The sequence below is a fragment of the Pongo abelii genome, chromosome 3, assembly GCF_028885655.2.
Source record: "Pongo abelii isolate AG06213 chromosome 3, NHGRI_mPonAbe1-v2.0_pri, whole genome shotgun sequence".
Classification (NCBI taxonomy): domain Eukaryota; kingdom Metazoa; phylum Chordata; class Mammalia; order Primates; family Hominidae; genus Pongo; species Pongo abelii.
In genome coordinates, this window is record NC_071988.2 from 111,830,235 (window position 1) to 111,851,671 (window position 21,437).

A 21,437-nucleotide genomic window follows, 5' to 3' on the forward strand; every position below is an offset into this window, starting at 1 on the left:
AAATGCAGTCATATTCTAAGGTACTGGGGGTTAGGATTTTTAATAAATTTTGGAAGGATACAATTAAATCCCATGAATTCAAAATCCAAGTGTAAAATTATTTACCCCAATTTGAAATTGGATAAATTACTATGCTTTCACTATAAAATGTATTTTGACTAATATATTATTAACTACCAGGTTAAGATTCCCTCATTTGGATAGCGTGTTTGATGAACACTCATATCAGTGTCTTCACAAAATTCTTGCTTTAAAAAGCTTTTCCTTTTCCACAACTTCAATTATGTTTTGTTGTTGTTGTTGTTGTTTTAATTTTCTGTTTTGCATTTTTAGTATGATAGCTTATCTTTTGCTGCCTTTTTTCTCATTTTTAAATGTATACAGATAAGTAGCTTATTCTCATTGGACTATCGCTGACACTGTATGGAACAGAGCTTCCAATAAACAAGTGATTTTATTTCTAGTTTAAGTTATTCATTACCTTCGTTTGGAGAAAGAAGCACTTAGATTTGGGTATACTTATCACCTTTCAAAACATGATATGTGCAATATTCATGGATCCCACGTGTTTTTAAAGTTTAATAATGTTTAATTTGAATTGTTAAAGAAAAAGTGGTTTATTTAAAAGCCCCAGTGTCCTTACTTTTAAACCCAAGGACTAAAGTGTTCACTGTCTATTTGAAAATATTATTAGCTTTCCATAATGAATACTACTTTAACTACAAATTATGCTAACATTCGAATTAGCTGAAAAGTGGCCTGAGATGGCGTGGCACCATTTAGTATTTAGGCTGTTTTTTTGATGTCTTTGATGTTCTATTTTTCTGTACATTTGTTATTTCATTGTTAGTCTCTAATAAGTTCTTACTTTTCTTAATATACTTATCACCCATTTATATATATACAAATATGCAAATCAGGACTTTATTCCTTCTTCAGCAATTCCTGCCTCTGTACCTCAGCACATTACCATCTCTCCTCAAGACTTCTCAGTGTAGCCTTCTAGTTTATTTTGCTATTTGCCCTCTTGAAAATAAAATGGGAAACATAATCTCAGCTCTGATATATTATGGTATAATGCAAGTCAATAATTAATTTTAATCTAATTAATATAGATTGTTTTCCTGCCCATTCTTCCTGATGTAGAACAAATAATTGGCAAATGGTAGCCAAGTTTTCATTTCCAAGCAAGGTCTAAATTAATATTTCACAGTTGTCACAATATAAAAAATTTGTTTGAAAAACAATTCACTAAATGTGTTAGAAGAATGTTACCTACATTTGAAATATAAATATTAGAAAAAGTAACAAGTTTCATTTCACAGACTTCTATTTGAAAAACTTGTATATACTTTTTATGTGTTTGCAGTGAGCAAATTCCTTTTTAATATCACTAAAGAAGTTTTTATTCAAATAAACACTTGCCTGTATTTCTCATATCAAGAAATCATTTCCTGACTTCTAATATCTTTCATATCTGCCCATATATACTTCCATTTAATTATAAGTTACATAAATATCATTTAAAAAGAAAAAAATGAATGTGCAGATAATTGGAAAAGTTAAGAGGTTTTAGAATAAGTCTTGGAATTTTTTATTGGACTGATAATTTTAAAGCCCATAGGTGTCAAATAATTTCTGAGACTCAGTTAAAACTTTTAATTCTGATTTGGAATTCATTTTTGCTTCATGGCTTCCACATATGAGTATTTCCTCATTTACTCAGTGTTTTGGTTTCTAATTGTTGGATTTGATTTTTCTTCAGGATGTTTTGAATAATTTGGGATCTTGTGAACTGGATGAAGATGATCTAATGCTTGATCTTGAATTTTTAGAGGAACAGAGTCTTCACCCTTCTGGTAAGTGTTAAAGAGATGAATAATATCATACAACTCCTACCCTGGTCAGTAGCTTTCACTGATAGCCTAAACACTGTTAAGGCTGCCTTCTATCTTTTCAGGCCTCAGTTTTTATAGTGTATATGCAAAGAACATGCTAGGTACCATGGAGACGCAATTTGGGTGCTTTAAATGATTTTAAAGCCTTTTATGGAAATATAAATCCTGTTGGAAGATAATTATAAATAAGAAAAACTATTAAAATATCTTTCAAAATTAGGAAATATTCTAGTTAAATATTTAACAAAAAGTTTAATATTTTCTTCTGTTTTGTGGAAGAAAGAAATAATTATAATCTCACTTTTCATTTATATAACCAAATGGAAGTTTTGTGGATCTAAGATTTACTGCTCCAAATCTTAGCCACTTCCTACATAGGTTAATGTTGATGCAATAAGGTTGATCTCAAAAGTACTAATTACCAGTAGCAGTAACAAATGCACACTCATAAACATATACACACACATAGACTTAGAGAGGAGGTAAATAAGTTTTTGTTGAATGACTTGAGGGAGCCTGATATATTTGTAATAGTTTAAATTTATATTAAAGCATAAAATATTATGTCTCCAAATTCCAGAATTACTCTATTTAAAGTTGGTCATAGGAATTATTGGTTGTCCATTCAAATTTAGATATTTGACAGCAAAAGTAAACATTTACACTTACTTTTTTTGTTGCTAATAATGCCTTTAACATAGTCATTTTCAAGTGGATATAGCATTAAACTAAAGCTTTAGAACCTTGGGACCTACTGCATACATTTAAGAAAATCAGTCTCTTATATGGTAGTGTCTTTATTTTTAATTCGTGGATATTAGACATAACCTCTGTAGTTATTTTTAGTTGTAAAACTTTATGATGAATTTTCATTTAAGTAGTATATTTGGATAATAGATAATATCATATTATCAATTGTCAAAAGAAGGCAATAACAATGTTGATATTTTCTTACACTCTATTTTAGGATAATACCAAACAAGAAACTGCATTTAAAATTTTTTCAATTGAATACCACTTTAGGATAAAAATTTCTTAGGACATTTTTCCTGTAGTTGATTTGACAGATATCCTTCTAAAAATGTAGATTTTCACACTTTTATGCAGATGGTTTTTACAACTTAGATCCAACAACTTAACTTCTAGATATCTAATTCTATGATACTGGCAAAAGACAAAATAGTACATGCATATAATTATTCACTGCAAAATATTTATAATGGGAAAATATTGGAAGCACCTGAAATGCTCATCAATAGGATATTTGTCGAATATACAATGGTTTACCAAACAGTCATTAAAAAGAAGGAGGACAGTATCCAAATCTGCTATGGCATTATTGTAAGGATATATTATTTGGTTTTGTTTTGTTTTGTTTTGTTTGGGACAAGGTCTGGCTCTGTTGCCCAGGCTGGAGTCCAGTGGCGTGATCTCAGCTCACCACAACCTCCGCCTCCTGGGCTCAAGTGATTCTCCCATCTCAGCCTCCCAAGTAGCTGGGACTGCAAATGCATGCCACCACATCCAATTTTTGTATTTTAGTAGAGACAGGGTTTCACCATGTTGCCCAGTCTGGTCTTGAACTCTTGGGCTCAAAAGATCCACTTGCCTCAGTCTCCCAAAGTGCAGGGATTACAAGTTTGAGTGACCATGCCCACCCAATCGTAAGGATGTATTGTTGATAGAGAACTTTTCTTTTCAAGGATGGATTAGATGGGGAATACCAAAACCAAACCCACTGATCAATTCTCTAACATCACAAAAAGTGTAATAAATATACACTTTGCCCCTCTTGATGCAATGCTGACTGAAGTACAACAGCACAACCTCTGAAGTGTTCGTGTCCTCTCACCCCTTCCTATCCCAGTCCCAGAAGAAATAATCCATTCAAATACTTCAAACTTTGATTTTACAGGAATTATTGGAATGGTTGGAGGGAAAATGTTAAATGTCATGAAAAGATTGTGGGCAACCAAATACAGGATTTGGAGATTCTGCAAGATAAATGGTCTGGTTTCTTCAAAAGATAAATGGCATGATAAAATAGTATGAGTGGGAGTTGTAGGTTAAAAGAGGCAAATGCAATTGACATTCTTGTTGGTATACTTATTTGAAATATATATATAAACTTTTTCTATAAAGTTGTTTCTGAGTTAATCAGACAAATTAGAGGATTTACTGTTACTGCAGAATTATAGTTAATTTTATTGGGTGTTGAAATGGTATTTTGTTTTGTTTAGTTTTTTTCAGGAAATCTTTTTATAGAGATAAATGTGGTGGTACCAATATGGTATATGGGCTTTGCTTTACCAACAAGTATGAGTAAGGAAATAGATGAAACAACATCGACAAATTCTTAAAAATTATCAAAGCTGGGCAAGAGTTGCATGGGGTGAAAAGTTCATGAATTAATTATAATATTCTCTCTATTTTGTATATTTTTTGAAGATTTTCATAGTAAAAAATAAAACAAAGCAACAATTAGAAAACACTACGGTTAACATAGCAGTCTCAATTATGTTTGGTAGTCAACCACAATGATGAGAAAAGAATGATTTAAATATCTGAAGACTTATTTCAGTGTGTTTACTTGGGGACAAAATCAACCTCTTTAAACTTTAGTCTCTCCTTTATGAAGTAATAATATTACTGTGTACTTCATTAATTTATTTTAAATAAAAATGAAATAATTTTTCCAATGAATCTCTTGAGTCTACTTTAAGGTGTAGCTTGCTTAGTTAAAGCTCAAACCAGGGTACTTGATGAATCAACTGAGTTATATAAATTGTTCACAAGATAAATGGTATTAGTTTGCATACTTGAAGTGCAATTCTAATAGATAAAATATTACTTAGAGTGACTTTGGATTGTTTAATGTCACTTAATAAAATGTCTTTTGAAAATCTATTTCATTTTAGATGCCACGTTGTGTGGTTTTTTAAAAAGCAGCAAACACATGTTTATATACTTTAGCTGAGAAAGAATTATTTCCAGTTGAATTTGTTTTATACAATTTATTTTATTTATTAAGCAACATAATTAAAGACCTTCTCAGATTATAGGAAGCTCATAATTGATAATTGATATTGATAAAAATCACAGCATTAAACGTTCAAAAATGATGTTTTTAATAAAAGAACAGCGATTTTCAAAAGTCTGAAAAGTGAAATAATGATATCATTATATTCCACTGCTTATATTACTGAAAATCATTAAAGGGGTTGAAAAAATACTTCTTAAAGACAATACATATGAATTTTTGGCTACAGAGCCTTATTATGGTAGTTTATAGTAGGGCTTACTATAATGGCCAAGATTAACTTTTTAAAAGACCATAGAAGACAAGATTAAGATTGCAGATGGGAGGAAGGACTAGCTTGCAGCTCCTGCTTGGATGAACAGAGCAGGGTGTGGAGACTCACATCATGAACTTTTGCTCCAAGAACTACCGCAGGAACATACCAGGAAAGCCGAGAGAATCCGCGGACCTTTGAAGGAACTGGATCGCCACCGCAGGCTCCCTGAGATGGCAAAAAACTGTGAGTCTGCTTGCTTTCTCAGTGGGAGGCTCGTGGTCCGGGGCAAGTTCTCAGTTCTGGTCCCTGGCTGCTTGGAAAATAGACTCAGTGCTGTTGTAGGACACGATGGGAATGAGATAGGCCCTTAAGACTGTGGGCTGCATGGGAGTTGGGTGAGGCATGTGACTGACAGCTTTCCCCAATCTCCCTGGCAAGCTATATGACTCAGCAGAGGCAGCCATAATCCCCCTGGGAATATAACTCCACTGGACTGGGAACCACACCCCCATTCCCCACAAAAGTCACAGCAAGACCCGCTGCCCAAGGAGAGGCTGAGCTCAGAAATGCCTATCCCTGACGCCACCTGGTGGTCTTTCTCTACCCTCCCTGGTGGCCTAAGACAAAGGTTACAATCTCTTGAGTGTTCTATGGCCTTGACCACGGCCTGAGAAACCTGAATACTTAACCAAGTGTCCCTAGGGCAAGTTTGCATCCTCTCTATAGGACTGCAGCTGATGCCTTCTTGAAAGTGTTACTTCCTGGCTGGAGGCTGACCAACACAAAACCAGTGCACTAAACAAAAACACAACCAAGGACCATCACAGAGTCCACTTCATTCCCCTGCTACCTCCACCAGAGCAGGTGCTAGTATCCAGGTCTGAAAGACCTGAAGATGGATCTCATCACAGGACTCTGCAGGCTCAGCCCAGAACCAGCCCAGAGCCCAGTAGCTCTGCTGGGTGGCTAGACCTGGACGGGCAAAAACAATCACTGCACTTTGGCTCTCAGGAAGTCCCATTCCTAGGGGAAGGGGGAGAGCACCACATCAAGGGAGCACTCTGTGGGACAAAAGAATCTGAATAGCAGTCCATGAGTCTCAGATCTTCCCTCTGACATAGTCTACTCAAATGAGAAGGAACCAGAGAAACAATTCTAGTAATATGACAAAACAATATTCTTTAATGTTCCCAGAAGATCATACCAGCTCACCAGCAGTGGATCCAAACCAAAAGGAAATCTCTGAATTGCCATAAAAAGAATTAGAAGGTCGATTATTAAGCTAATGAAGGAGGCACCAGAGAAAGGTGAAGTCCAACTTAAAGAAATAAAAAACATGATACATGATATGAAAGGAAAAATCTTCAATGAAATAGATAGCATAAATAAAAAATAATCACAACTTCTGGAAATCTAGGACACACTTACAGAAATGCAAAATGCACTGGAAAGCTTCAGTAATAGAATTGAACAAGCAGAAGAAAGAACTTCAGAGCTCAAAGACAAGGCTTTCAAATTAACCCAGTTCATTAAAGACAAAGAAAAAATAACTAAAAAAAAAAAAATCCTCCAAGAAGTTTGGCACTATGTTAAATGTCCAAACCCATGAATAATTGGTGTTCCTGAGGCAGAAGAGATATCTAAAAGTTTGGAAAACGTATTTGATGGAATAACTGGGGAAAACTTCCTCAGCCTTGTTAGAGATCTCCAAATTCAAGAAGCTCAAAGAACACCTGGGAAATTCATCACAAAAAGATCATGACCTAGGCACACAGTCATCAGGTTACCTAAAGTCAAGATGAATGAAATAATTTTAAGAGCTGTGAGGCAAAAGCATCAGGGAACTTATAAATGAAAACCTATCAGATTAACAGTAGATTTCTCAGCAGAAACCTTACGAGCTAGAAGGGATTGGGTTCTATTTTTAGCCTTCTTAAACAAAACAATTATCAGGCAAGAATTTTGTTTCTAGCAAAACTAAGCTTCATAAATGAAGGAAAGATAAAGTCTTTTCCAGATAAACAAATGCCGAAATAATTCGCCACTACCAAGCCAGCACTACAAGAACTGCCAAAAGGAGCTCTAAATCTTGAAACAAATTTTTAAAATACACCATAAGAGAAACTCCTTAAAGCATAAATCTCACTGAACTTATATAACAGTAATAAAATGAAAAAAAAAGTATGCTGGCAACAAATAGCATGATGAATAGAATAGTACCTCATGTCTCAATATTAACATTGAATGTAAATAGCCTAAATGCTCCACTGAAAAGAGACAGAATGGCAGAATGGGTAATAATTCACTAACCAAGTTTGTTCTGTTTTCAGGAAACTCACCTAACACATAAGAATTCACATAAACTTAAGATAAAGGGGTGGAAAAAGATATTCCATGCAAATGGACAACAAAAGTGAGCAGGAGTAGCTATTATTATACCAGACAAAACAAACTTTAAAGCAACAGCAGTTAAAAAAGGCAAAGAGGGACATTATATAACGATAAGAGGAGTAGTCCAATAGGAAAATATTGCGGTTCTAAATATATATGCACCTAACACTGGAGCTCCCAAATTTAGAAAACAATTACAATTAGACCTAAGAAATGAGATAGATGGCAACACAATAATGGTGGGGGACTTCAATACTTCACTGACAGCACTAGGCAGGTCATCGAGACAAAGTCAGCAAAGAAACAATGGACTTAACTATACCCTACAACAAATAGACTTAACAGATACTTACAGAACATTCTACCCAACAACTGCAGAATATATGTTGTATTCATCAGCACACGGAATGTTCTCCAAGATAGACCATATGACAGTCCACTAAACAAGTCTCAGTAAATTTAAGGAAATCGAAATTATATCAATTATTCCTTCAGACCACAGTGGAATAAAATTGGAAATCAACTCCAAAAGGAACCTTCAAAACCATGCAAATACATGGAAATTAAATAACCTGCTTCTGCATGATCATTGGGTGAACAATGATATCAAAATGGAACTTAAAAAATTATTTGAACTGAATGATAATAGTGATAAAACCTATCAAAACCTTTGGGATATAGTAAAAGCAGTGCTAAGAGGAAACTTCATAAAATTAAATGTCTACATCAAAAATTCTGAAAGAGCACAAATAGGCAATCTAAGGTCACACCTCACGGAATTGGAGAAACAAGAACAAACCAAACACAAACCCAGCAGAAGAAAATAAATAACAAAATTCAGAGCAGAACCAAATGAAACTGAAACAACAACAACAAAAAATACAAAAGATGAATGAATCAAAAAGCTTTTTCTTTGAAAAAAATAAATAAAATTGATAGACCATTAGCGAGATTAACCTAGAAAAGAAGAGAGAAGATCCAAATAATCTCAATTAGAAACAAATTGAGGCATTACAACTGATACCACAGAAATACAAAAGATTATTCAAAGCTACCATGAACACCTTTACACACATAAACTAGTGGAGATGGATAAATTCCTGAAAATATATGGCCCTCGTAGATTAAACCAGGAGGATATAAAATCTCTGAACAGACCAATAATAAGCAGCAAGCTTGAAATGATAATTTAAAAACTGTCAACAAAAAAAGTTTAGGACCAGATGGATTCACAACTGAATTCTATCAGACATTCAAAGAAGAATTGGTCCCAATCCTGTTGACACTATTCTAAGAGACAGAGAAAGAGGAAATCCTCCTTAAATCATTCTATGAAGCCAGTATCAGCCTGATACCAAAACCAGGGAAAGACATAACAAAAGAAAACTACAGACAAATATCCCTGATGAACATAGATGCAAAAATTCTCGACAAAATACTAGCAAACTAAATCCAGCAGCATATCAAAAAGATAATCCGGAGGTAGAGCCAAGATGGACGAATAAGAACAGCTCCAGTCTACAGCTCCCAGAGTGAGCGACACAGAAGACAGGTGATTTCTGCATTTCCAACTGAGGTACCGGGTTCATCTCACAGGGGGAGTGCTGGACAGTGGGTGCAGGACAGTGGGTGCAGTGCACACTACATGAGCCGAAGCAGGGCGAGGCATCACCTCACCCGGGAAGCGCAAGGGGTCATGGACTTCCCTTTCCTAGTCAAAGAAAGGGGTGACAGATGGCACCTGGAAAATCGGGTCACTCCCACCCTAATACTGTGCTTTTCCAACGGGCCTAACAAACAGTACACCAGCAGATTATATCCCGCACCTGGCTTGGAGGGTCCTATGCCCATAGAGCCTCGCTCATTGCTAGCAAAGCAGTCTGAGATCAAACTGCAAGGTGGCAGCAAGGCTGGGGAGGGGCGCCTTCCATTGCCCAGGCTTGAGTAGGTAAACAGAGCGGCTGGGAAGCTCAAACTGGGTAGAGCCCACCACAGCTCAAGGAGGCCTGCCTGCCTCTGTAGGCTCCACCTCTGGGGGCAGGGAACAGACAAACAAAAGACAGCAATAATCTCTGCAGACTTAAACGTCCCTGTCTGACAGCTTTGAAGAGAGTAGTGGTTCTCCCAGCACACAGCTTGAGATCTGAGAACGGGCAGACTGCCTCCTCAAGTGGGTCCCTAACCCCCAAGTAGCCTAACTGGGAGGCACCGTCAAGTAGGGGAGGACTGACACCTCACATGGCCGGGTACTCCTCTGAGACAAAACTTCCAGATGAACGATTAAGCAGCAGCATTTGTGGTTCACCAATATCCGCTGTTCTGCAGCCACCGCTGCTGATACCCAGGCAAACAGGGTCTGGAGTGGACCTCCAGTAAACTCCAACAGATCTGCAGCTGAGGGTCCTGACTGTTAGAAGGAAAACTAACAAACAGAAAGGACATCCACACCAAAAACCCATCTGTACGTCACCATCACTAAAGACCAAAGGTAGATAAAACCACAAAGATGGGGAAAAAAAAGAACAGAAAAACCGGAAACTCTAAAAATCAGAGCACCTCTCCTCCTCCAAAGGAATGCAGCTCCTCACCAGCAACAGAACAAAGCTGAACGGAGAATGACTTTGATGAGTTGAGAGAAGAAGGCTTCAGAAGATCAAACTTCTCCAAGCTAAAGGAGGAAGTTCGAACGAATGGCAAAGAAGTTGAAAACTTTGAAAAAAAATTAGATGAATGGATAGCTAGAATAACCAATGCAGAGAAGTCCTTAAAGGACCTGATGGAGCTGAAAACCACAGCACGAGAACTACGTGATAAATGCACAAGCCTCGGTAACCGATGCAATCAACTGGAAGAAAGGGTATCAGTGATGGAAGACAAAATGAATGAAATGAAGTGAGAAGAGAAGTTTAGAGAAAAAAGAATAAAAAGAAACGAACCAAGCCTCCAAGAAATATGGGACTATGTGAAAAGACCAAATCTACGTCTCATTGGTGTACCTGAAAGTGACGGGAGAATGGAACCAAGTTGGAAAACACTCTGCAGGATATTATCCAGGAGAACTTCCCCAATCTAGCAAGGCAGGCCAACATTCAAATTCAGGAAATACAGAGAATGCCACAAAGATACTCCTCAAGAAGAGCAACTCCAAGACACATAATTGTCAGATTCACCAAAGTTGAAATGAAGGAAAAAATGTTAAGGGCAGCCAGAGAGAAAGGTTGGGTTACCCACAAAGGGAAGCCCATCAGACTAACAGCTGGTCTCTTGGCAGAAACTCTACAAGCCAGAAGAGAGTGGGTGCCAGTATTCAACATTCTTAAAGAAAAGAATTTTCAACACAGAATTTCATATCCAGACAAACTAAGCTTCATAAGTGAAGGAGAAATAAAATACTTTACAGACAAGCAAATGCTGAGAGATTTTGTCACCACCAGGCCTGCCCTAAAAGAGCTCCTGAAGGAAGCACTAAACATGGAAAGGAACAACCGGTACCAGGCACTGTAAAACATGCTAAATTGTAAAGACCATCAAGGCTAGGAAGAAACTGCATCAACTAAAGAGCAAAATAACCAGCTAACATCATAATGACAGGATCAAATTCACACATAACAGTACTAACCTTAAATGTAAATGGGCTAAATGCTCCAATTAAAAGGCACAGACTGGCAAATTGGATAAAGAGTCAAGACCCATCAGTGTGCTTTATTCAGGAAACCCATCTCACGTGCAGAGACACAGATAGGCTCAAAATAAAGGGATGGAGGAAGATCTGCCAAACAAATGGAAAACAAAAAAAGGCAGGGGTTGCACTCCTAGTCTTGGATAAAACAGACTTTAAACCAACAAAAATAAAAAGAGACAAAGAAGGCCATTACATATTGGTAAAGGGATCAATTCAACAAGAAGAGCTATCCTAAATATATATGCACCCAATACAGGAGCACCTAGATTCATAAAGCAAGTCCTTAGTGACCTACAAAGAGACTTTAGACTCCCACACAATAAAAATGGGAGACTTTAACACCCCACTGTCAACATTAGACAGATCAATGAGACAGAAAGTTAGCAAGGATATCCAGGAATTGAACTCAGCTCTGCACCAAGCAGACCTAATAGACATCTGCAGAACTCTCCACCCCAAATCAACAGAATATACATTCTTCTCAGCACCACACCACACTTATTCCAAAATTGACCACATAGTTGCAAGTAAAGCACTCCTCAGCAAATGTAAAAGAACAGAAAGTATAACAAACTGTCTCTCAGACCACAGTGCAATCAAACTAGAACTCAGAACTAAGAAACTCACTCAAAACCACTCAACAACATGGAAACTGAACAACCTGCTCCTGCATGACTACTGGGTACATAACAAAATGAAGGCAGAAATAAAGATGTTCTTTGAAACCAACGAGAACAAAGACACAACATACCAGAATCTCTGGGACACATTCAAAGCAGTGTGTAGAGGGAAATTTATAGCACTAAATGCCCACAAGGGAAAGCAGGAAAGATCTAAAATTGACACCCTAACATCACAATTAAAGAACTAGAAAAGCAAGAGCAAACACATTCAAAAGCTAGCAGAAGGCAAGAAATAACTAACATCAGAGCAGAACTGAAGGAAATAGAGACACAAAAAACCCTTCAAAAAATCAATGAATCCAGGAGCTGATTTTTTGAAAAGATCAACAAAATAGATAGACCTCTAGCAAGACTAATAAAGAAAAAAAGAGAGAAGAATCAAAGAGTTGCAATAAAAAATGACAAAGGAGATATCACTACCGTTCCCACAGAAATACAAACTACCATTAGAGAATACTATAAACACCTCTACACAAATAAACTAGGAAATCTAGAAGAAATGGATAAATTCCTGGACACATATACCCTCCCAAGGCTAAACCAGGAAGAAGTTGAATCTCTGAATAGACCAATGACAGGCTCTGAAATTGAGGCAAGAATTAATAGCTTACCAACCCAAAAAAAGTCCAGGGCCAGATGGATTCACAGCCAAATTCTACCAGAGGTACAAGGAGGAGCTGATACCATTCCTTCTGAAACTATTCCAATCAATAGAAAAAGAGGGAATCCTCCCTAACTCATTTTATGAGGCCAGCATAATCCTGATACCAAAGGCTTGCAGAGACACAACCAAAAAAGAGAATTTTAGACCAATATCCTTGATGAACCTTGATGCAAAAATCCTCAATAAAATACTGGGAAACCGAATCCAGCAACATATCAAAATCTTATCCACCATGATCAAGTGGGCTTCATCCCTGGGATGCAAGGCTGTTTCAACATACGAAAATCAATAAACATAATCCAGCATATAAACAGAACCAAAGACAAAAACCACATGATTATCTCTATAGATGCAGAAAAGGCCTTTGACAAAATTCAACAACCCTTCATGCTAAAAACTCAATAAATTAGGTATTGATGGGACGTATCTCAAAATAATAAGAGCTATCTATGATAAACCCACAGCCAATATCATACTGTATGGCCCAAAACTGGAAGCATTCCCTTTGAAAACTGGCACAAGACAGGGATGCCCTCTCTCACCACTCCTATTCAACATAGTGTTGGAAGTTCTGGCCAGGGCAATCAGGCAGGAGAAGGAAACAAAGGGCATTCAATGTGGATAAGAGGAAGTCAAATTGTCCCTGTTTGCAGATGACATGATTGTACATCTAGAAAACCCCATCATCTCAGCCCAAAATCTCCTTAAGCTGATAAGCAACTTCAGCAAAGTCTCAGGATACAAAATCAATGTGCAAAAATCACAAGCATTCTTATACACCAATAACAGACAAACAGAGAGCCAAATCATGAATGAACTCCCATTCACAATTGCTTCAAAGAGAATCAAATACCTAGGAATCCAACTTACAAGGGATGTGAAGGACCTCTTCAAGGAGAACTACAAACCACTGCTCAATGAAATAAAAGAGGATAAAAACAAATGGAAGAACATTCCATGCTCATGGGTAGGAAGAATCAATATCGTGAAAATGGTCATACTGCCCAAGGTAATTTATAGATTCAATGCCATCCCCATCAAGCTACCAATAACTTCCTTCACAGAATTGGAAAAACTACTTTAAAGTTCCTATGGAACCAAAAAAGAGCCCGCATTGCCAAGTCAATCTTAAGCCAAAAGAACAAAGCTGGAGGCATCATGCTGCCTGACTTCAAACTATACTACAAGGCTACAGTAACCAAAACAGCATGGTACTGGTACCAAAACAGAGATATAGACCAATGGAACAGAACAGAGCCCTTGGAAATAATGCTGCGTATCTACAACTATCTGATCTTTGACAAACCTGAGAAAAACAAGCAATGGGGAAAGGATTCCCTATTTAATAAATGGTGCTGGGAAAACTGGCTAGCCATATGTAGAAAGCTGAAACTGGATCCCTTCCTTACACCTTATACAAAAATTAATTCAAGATGGATTAAAGACTTACATGTTAGACCTAAAACCATAAAAACCCTAGAAGAAAACCTAGGCAATACCATTCAGGACATAGGCATGGGCAGGTACTTCATGTCTAAAACACCAAAAGCAATGGCAACAAAAGCCAAAATTGACAAATGGGATCTAATTAAACTAAAGAGCTTCTGCACAGCAAAAGAAACCACCATCAGAGCGAACAGGCAACATACAGAATAGGAGAAAATTTTTGCAACCTACTCATCTGACAAAGGGCTAATATCCAGAATATACAATGAACTCAAACAAATTTACAAGAAAAAAAAACAACCCCATCAAAAAGTGGGTGAAGGGTATGAACAGACACTTCTCAAAAGAAGACATTTATGCAGCCAAAAAAACGCATGAAAAAATGCTCATCATCACTGGCCATCAGAGAAATGCAAATAAAAACCGTAATGAGATACCATCTCACACCAGTTAGAATGGCGATCATTAAAAAGTCAGGAAACAACAGGTGCTGGAGAGGATGTGGAGAAATAGGAACACTTTTACACTGTTGGTGGGACTGTAAACTAGTTCAACCATTGTGGAAATTGGTGTGGCTATTCCTCAGGGATCTAGAAGTAGAAATACCATTTGACGCAGCCATCCCATTACTGGGTATATACCAAAAAGATTGTAATCATGCTGCTATAAAGACACATGCACATGTATGTTTATTGCAGCCCTATTCACAATAGCAAAGACTTTGAACCAAGCCAAATGTCCAACAATGATAGACTGGATTAAGAAAATGTGGCACATATACACCATGGAATACTATGCAGCCATAAAAAATGATGAGTTCATGTCCTTTGTAGGGACATGGATGAAGCTGGAAACCATCATTCTCAGCAAACTATCGCAAGAACAAAAAACCAAACAGCGCATGTTCTTACTCATAGGTGGGTATTGAACTATGAGAATACATGGACACAGGAGGGGGAACATCACACATCAAGGACTGTTGTAGGGTGGTTGGAGGGGGCAGGGATAGCACTGGGAGATGTACCTAATGCTAAATGATGAGTTAATGGGTGCAGCACACCAGCATGGCACACGTATACATATGTAACAAACTTGCACGTTGTGCATGTGTACCCTAAATCTTAAAACATAATAATAATAAAAAAAAAAAAGAATTTTGAATGTTAAAAAAAGATGCTGAATCATAAATATAAACATAGAAAAAAAAAACCAAAATGATAATCCACGATGATCAAGTGGTTTTCATACGAAGGATGCAGGGATGGTTTAACAGATGTAAGTCAATAAAAGTGGCACACAACAAAAATAGAATTAAAAACACGTATCACATGATCATCTCAATAGACTTAGAAAAAGCCTTTGACAAAATCCAGCATCGCTTTATGATTAAAATCCTCAGCAAAATCAGCATAGAAGGGACATACCTTAAGGTAATAAAAGCCATCTATGACAGACCCACAGACAACATCATACTGAATGGGGAAAAGTTGAAAGCATTCTCCCTGAGAACTGGAACAAGACAAAGATGCTCACTTTCACTACTCCTATTCAACGTGGTACTGGAAGTCCTAGCCAGAGCAATCAGACAAGCGAAAGAAATAAAGAACATCCAAATCAGTAAAGAGGAAGTCAAACTGTCGCCGTTTGCTGAAGACATGATCATATACCAAAAAACCCTAAAGACTCATCCAAAAACCTCCTGGTAAATGAATTTAGCAGAGATTCGGGATACCAAATTAATGTACCCAAATCAGTAGCCCTTCTGTACACCAACAGTTACCAACCTGAGAATCAAATCAAGAACTCAATCCCTTTCACAATAGCTGCAAAAACATAAAGTAAAATACTTAGGAATATACCTAACCAAGGACATGAAAGACCTCTACAAGATAAACTACAAACAGTGCTGAAAGAAATCATCAATGACACAAACAAATGGAAACACATCCCGTGCTCATGGATGGGAAAACGATTATCGTGAAAATAACCATACTGCTAAAAGCAACGTACAAATTCAGTGCAATTCCCTTCAAAACACTACCATTATTGTTTGCAGAACTAGAAAGAAAAAACCCTAAAATTCATATGGAACCATAAAAGAGCTCACATAGCCAAAGCAAGACTAAGCAAACAAATCTGGAGGCACATTACCCAACTTCAAATTATAAGGCCATGGTCACCAAAACAGCATGGTACTGGTATAAAAATTATATGGGGTGTGAATGTTTAGTTTTTGCCGATTGTATTGAATAATTTGAATAGTTTCATAAATCCTTTTAATAAAGAGTCCTAAATTAATATATCTTCTTCCTAGAAGGAGCAGTAGTACAAATAATGGTACAAATAAAATATGTTTTATAGTGCAGTAAGTGGATATTATTATTTTTATGAAAGCCAGGAAGAACAATTTCAATGAAAGAATGGTATATGAATTCAAAGTGAGTTCCTAAAGGAGATAGCCTTGAGAGGAAAAAAAATTAAAAATAAAATTAAAAATTTCAATAATTTACCATGATCTTGGCATTATCTAATTTTATTGTTTTAAATTCTAATATAAAGGCTAAGGTTTTCAATTTAATAAGTTTTAGATTTAAAGGATTTTTTTATTATATTTTCTTGAGTTTCTGAAAAATATTTTCTGGAAACCATTTTTTGTGAAATAATTAATACACATTATGTTTCAAACACAGGATTATAAATTTTTTACTACCAGACATTTCTATTTTCTTGTGGTAAAATATTACATTTATTGTTTCTTCTTTAAATAAATAATTTATAAAGCATATATGATCAAGCACAGGGATTTTATGTTAGAAAATATGAGATGCTAGCATTTATACCTTGATAAACTAAAAAGTATATTAGTGACCCTTCACACTTTTTATCTGTCCTCACTTTCTTATTCATGTTTGTATAGTATTCTTTTTGTCACAAATTGAGTCATGTAGTATGTTAGCAGTGAGGTTCGTTAGATAAACCTCAGCATATTTTTTTCAAAAGGGGTTTTAATGATATTTACTAGCATTTAATATTTCAAAGACTTGACCTTGACATATTCAAGGTCAATATTTCAAATAAATTCCCTTGAAATTCTCTTCACAGTGAAGTATATGTTATGAACTATACAATTTGTCAAAGGAAAAATACCAGCAATACATTTTTGTTTGTTTTTCTTTATGTAGTTTCACATTTGTTTTGAGGATATTTTTCTATTCACTTACGCATCTTGCAAAATATTTATAACACAGATAAAATAATAATCATTTAAGGAAAACAAAGTAACCAGGATGTGAAAAAAAATAAGATGAGGCTATGGATAAGGTTAAGGCACAAAAAGTTTACTAGTGTTATGATGGTGAATTGAAAATGTTATATTGAGTGTCCTATTAGCATGTATGAAGAAAGAAATTCAATCAGCTGAAAAATCAAAATATATACCATCAATCATTCAATCAGTGAATGCATTTTTTTAAATAAAAGAATTCTTGTTCCTAAGAACTGAAATATATTTTGCTCACATGTCTTCATAAGGTGCACATGATTTGAATCGGGAATAATTTCCTTAGCAACCCCCTTCAGTACAAGCTGAGACATCATGCTGCCAGTTCAGTATAAACAGTTCTAAATGGTGCCACATCAGTGTGGCAAAAGCTTGGAGCCTTATAAGGAACCTACTTAATCCAAAAATAAAATCGATTAACTTTTTTTATACTTTGTATTCCTCAAATAATTTCAATATGGAAATTAGGTAAAGTAAATATTGTCAAGAATTTTAGTCAGACAGAAAGTAATTACCATAAAGCTTAATAAAATATCAGATATTAAGCAATGTTATTTCCTGATGAATCCTCTGAAATGAGCCCTTGATGAAAGGTAACCACTGGGCAACAAATAAGACAATTTTGCAAATGGCTGTTATCAAATAACTGGTTAAATATTAAGCAATGCATATTCTAAATAAGAATTTGGGTTTGTGTTTTGGAATACTTAATCTTTAGCTATTTATTCCATGGTAAACTAAAGCAAGGTCCTGTTTCTATTTCGGCTACTCATAGGATTATCTTCGTAGTGGCAGAAGCTGATGGGAAATATGCAACTGGGTAATGACAGTGATGCATCATAATTAAATGAATTAAAGTTAAAAGAGGGCTAAAACACATTTTAGTGTTACCCGTTTGAAGTATATTACTTACAATATTGTTTCTTTAATTCTTACCCTGACATCTGTGTTAGTACTGGGGTAGGTTGTACATAATCATTGGCAATTTGTAGCTGGAGATCTCAGTTGATGGGAGTAGAACTAGCAGGGGCTTCAGGGTGGGGAAATGGAGAGATGATCAAAAGATACAAACTTTCAGTTGTAAGATGAGCACATTCTGAGGATCTAATATACAGCATGAATGGTGAGGGATGTGTTAATTAATCTGTGGCTATCATTGCACAGTATGTACGTATATCAAATCATTTACCTTTTTTACCTTGACTATATTCAATCTTATTTATCAATTAAATATTTTAAAATTCATAAAGTTAAAAATATGTTGATGGAAAGGAAAATTGAATGCCTATAATGAGCCAGTGTCTTTTTGTAAAGCCTCTCAACTTAATCCTCACAATAATTCTCTGAGAGAAAATTGCACCTTAATGATTCATTCAAAATAAAGAAACTACAAATTAATATCAAAAGAGAGCAGGCATTTTAAAGATAGGCATATCCAAGTTAGAATTCCAGCTCTGCCCACAGTTGCTTTCAACAAATGATATTTCTGAGCTCAGTTTCCTCATTTGTAAAATGACAATAATTATGTCTGTCTCAAAATATAATCCTATCTAAATGAGTGACATGCAAAGTTTTATTCTCAGTTGCCCAAAATAGGGTAAGAGCCCAGTACAAGTTGGTTACCATTCTTGAAATTTTAGACAGTTTTAATTCCTTGTTAAAGACTTTGTCCCATTATTGGTTATTTTTTGTAGACCCTAGTTTCTTAATGTTTTATCATTATTATAAATTATTTTAAAATATGCTTTCTGATTTAAATTTTATTATCTAAATTTTATGTAACATTTTAAGTGATAATTTACTAGTACTAAATATTCAAAAATCAATTAGGGCACTTTGCTTATAATAGGTGGTATATTTCTTTGTGTTAAAACCAGTGCATTTACCATAAAAAAGAATGAGTTCATGTTCTTTGCAGGGACATGGATGAAGCTGAAAACCATTATTCTTAGCAAACTAACACAGGAACAGAAAACCAAACACCAGATGTTCTCACTTATAAGTGGGAGTTGAACAATGAGAACATGTGGACACAGGCAGGGGAACATCACACACCAGGGCCTGTCAGTGGGTTGGGGGCAAGAGGAGGGAGAGAATTAGGACAAATACCTAAATGCATTCAGGGCTTAAAACCTAGATGACGGATTGATAGGTGCAGCAAACCACCATGGCACATGTATGCCTATGTAACAAACCTGCACCTTCTGCACATGTATCCCAGAACCTAAAGTATAATAAATATAAAAAAAATTTTAAAAAACCAACACATTTAAATCCATGAACTTTTTTTTCTGGTTGTTAGTCAAATGTCCAAATTGCCATAGCATATTTAAAATAGAAATTTATTTGAAAAAGAATAAATTTCTATTTTAAATACCTTAAAAATTATTAACCATTAATATTAACCATTAATCATTAATACTCAAAGAGAAATTATGGCTGTTACTTTGTATTAAGGTTGATATTTACAATTTGCAGAAGAGTTTTTAAATTAAAAATATGTTTTACTTATTTAATGTTTTTGGATAAAAAGAATGTAATGGTCATTTGGATGATAGAATGAAGATATTTTATGTTGTTTTGGTTATTTATTTAGTATATTAGATCTGAAAACACCTAGGGCAGTGTCTCTTGGTATATGTCCAAAGGAAAATGGGGAAGTAATGGCCCAATGATATCAATTAGGAATTAATTACGTAGTTGCTAAATTATTTTGAGTTTGATGAACAAGCAATATAAAAATTCTGCAGTGAGTTAGGAACTCCTCCTGTGCCTATTAATTAGGGAGGTAATTTTTGTTATTAATTTTTAATGGATAATAGCACAGCAGAACAGAGATGAAACCCTAGTGGTTTTCCTAATACGAATGGTAATGTACAGAGAATTGCAACAACATTCACACAGGGAAAATTATAGAAATCAACTATAAATTTCTACAAGCTCTGATGTGTCTTGGTCAGAAAAAGTGTGTCTAAAGTATTTTTAATCTGATTATGTAAAACTAAGAAACATATAGCACTTAATTTTCGAAGTGTAACATAATGGTTAAAAATATGGATGCTGGCTCTGGAATTAGACAAATCTTAACCACCAGCCATGATATATAAACTTGAGCAAGTTATTTAATCTTTTTCAGCTTTTCTTCTTCATCTGAAAATGGGGGTGATGATAGTATCTACCTCATAAATTTGATGGAGAAACAATAAGTTAAAGCATTGTAGAATATGCAGTCTCATATCCAGCATATATGTTTTTAAGAACTACTGCTAATACCATTTAAAAAATATGCATGTAAAATGTGATATACCTGTATGTAGGCCAATCAGCATCTGATTCTGACAGATTTAGTGATCTTTCCAGTCTCTATTAGTGGAAAATCTTAACATTTTTAAATGTAGAATTTCTCAAATTTTAAGTATAGAATGCCACAGCACATGCAACTAGTTTTTATCATTTATTTCTAAGCTTATAAAATTATAGCACTAAATAAAATAATGGAATAATAAATAATATTTATTGAGTCTAGGTGCCAATTTATGAGGTAAATAACATCACTTTCTCATTTGAGAAAGTTGGAGCTTTGAGTGATAAAACATTATAGGAATAAATATCCCAGCTAGACTCAAACATGGTATTTCTGACTCTGAGGCTCTGTAATTAGCCATTTTGATTCTATTGACTAATAAAAGTAATTCATATAAAATGTTAAAATCACATGTTCACTGAAGCATTTGTTTGAAACTGATCTTTTGTTCTAATAGCTTTTTAAGTTATGGGCATCACTTAATATATATTTGTCTTTGACTTCACCTAAGAAGTTGGAATTAACTATGTTTATTTATTGAAGCATCTACATTGTGCTGACCACTGGCCTAGGCACTTAGTTCTTTCAGGTTTTGCTCTAGTTTTAAGCTATAATTTCTAAGCATTTTGGATTATCTCATTTAATCCTCACAGCAATTCTTAGAAAGTGTTGTCATTCTCTCTTCATAGATGAAGGAAGAGAGACCCAGAAGAGCACTGTTATTTGTGCATGATTACAGAGCTATTCTTGGGTTTCAATTATGCCTTTGTGGCTTTGATACCCACTTACTGTT

The 21,437-nt window shown here is 35.4% G+C and overlaps 1 protein-coding gene across 21 annotated transcripts in view; it reads left to right on the forward strand.

Annotated features, from left to right (window-relative positions):
* CCSER1 (coiled-coil serine rich protein 1) overlaps window positions 1-21,437 on the forward strand; it is a 1,462,495-nt gene that overhangs the window by 262,056 nt on the left and 1,179,002 nt on the right. For 15 of the 21 annotated variants that reach the window (XR_008524637.2, XR_008524639.2, XM_054554165.2 and 12 more), the window contains exons 4-5: window positions 1,766-1,859; window positions 5,342-5,437. Coding sequence is in view for 18 of the 21 variants with exons in the window: in XM_054554165.2 (XP_054410140.1) it covers window positions 1,766-1,859; window positions 5,342-5,437 (190 nt within the window). In the remaining 3 variants the exon portion in view is untranslated. The remainder of the gene's footprint in view (window positions 1-1,765; window positions 1,860-5,341; window positions 5,438-21,437) is intronic. The other 6 variants (XR_008524640.2, XM_054554167.2, XM_024246533.3 and 3 more) reach the window with 1 other exon arrangement.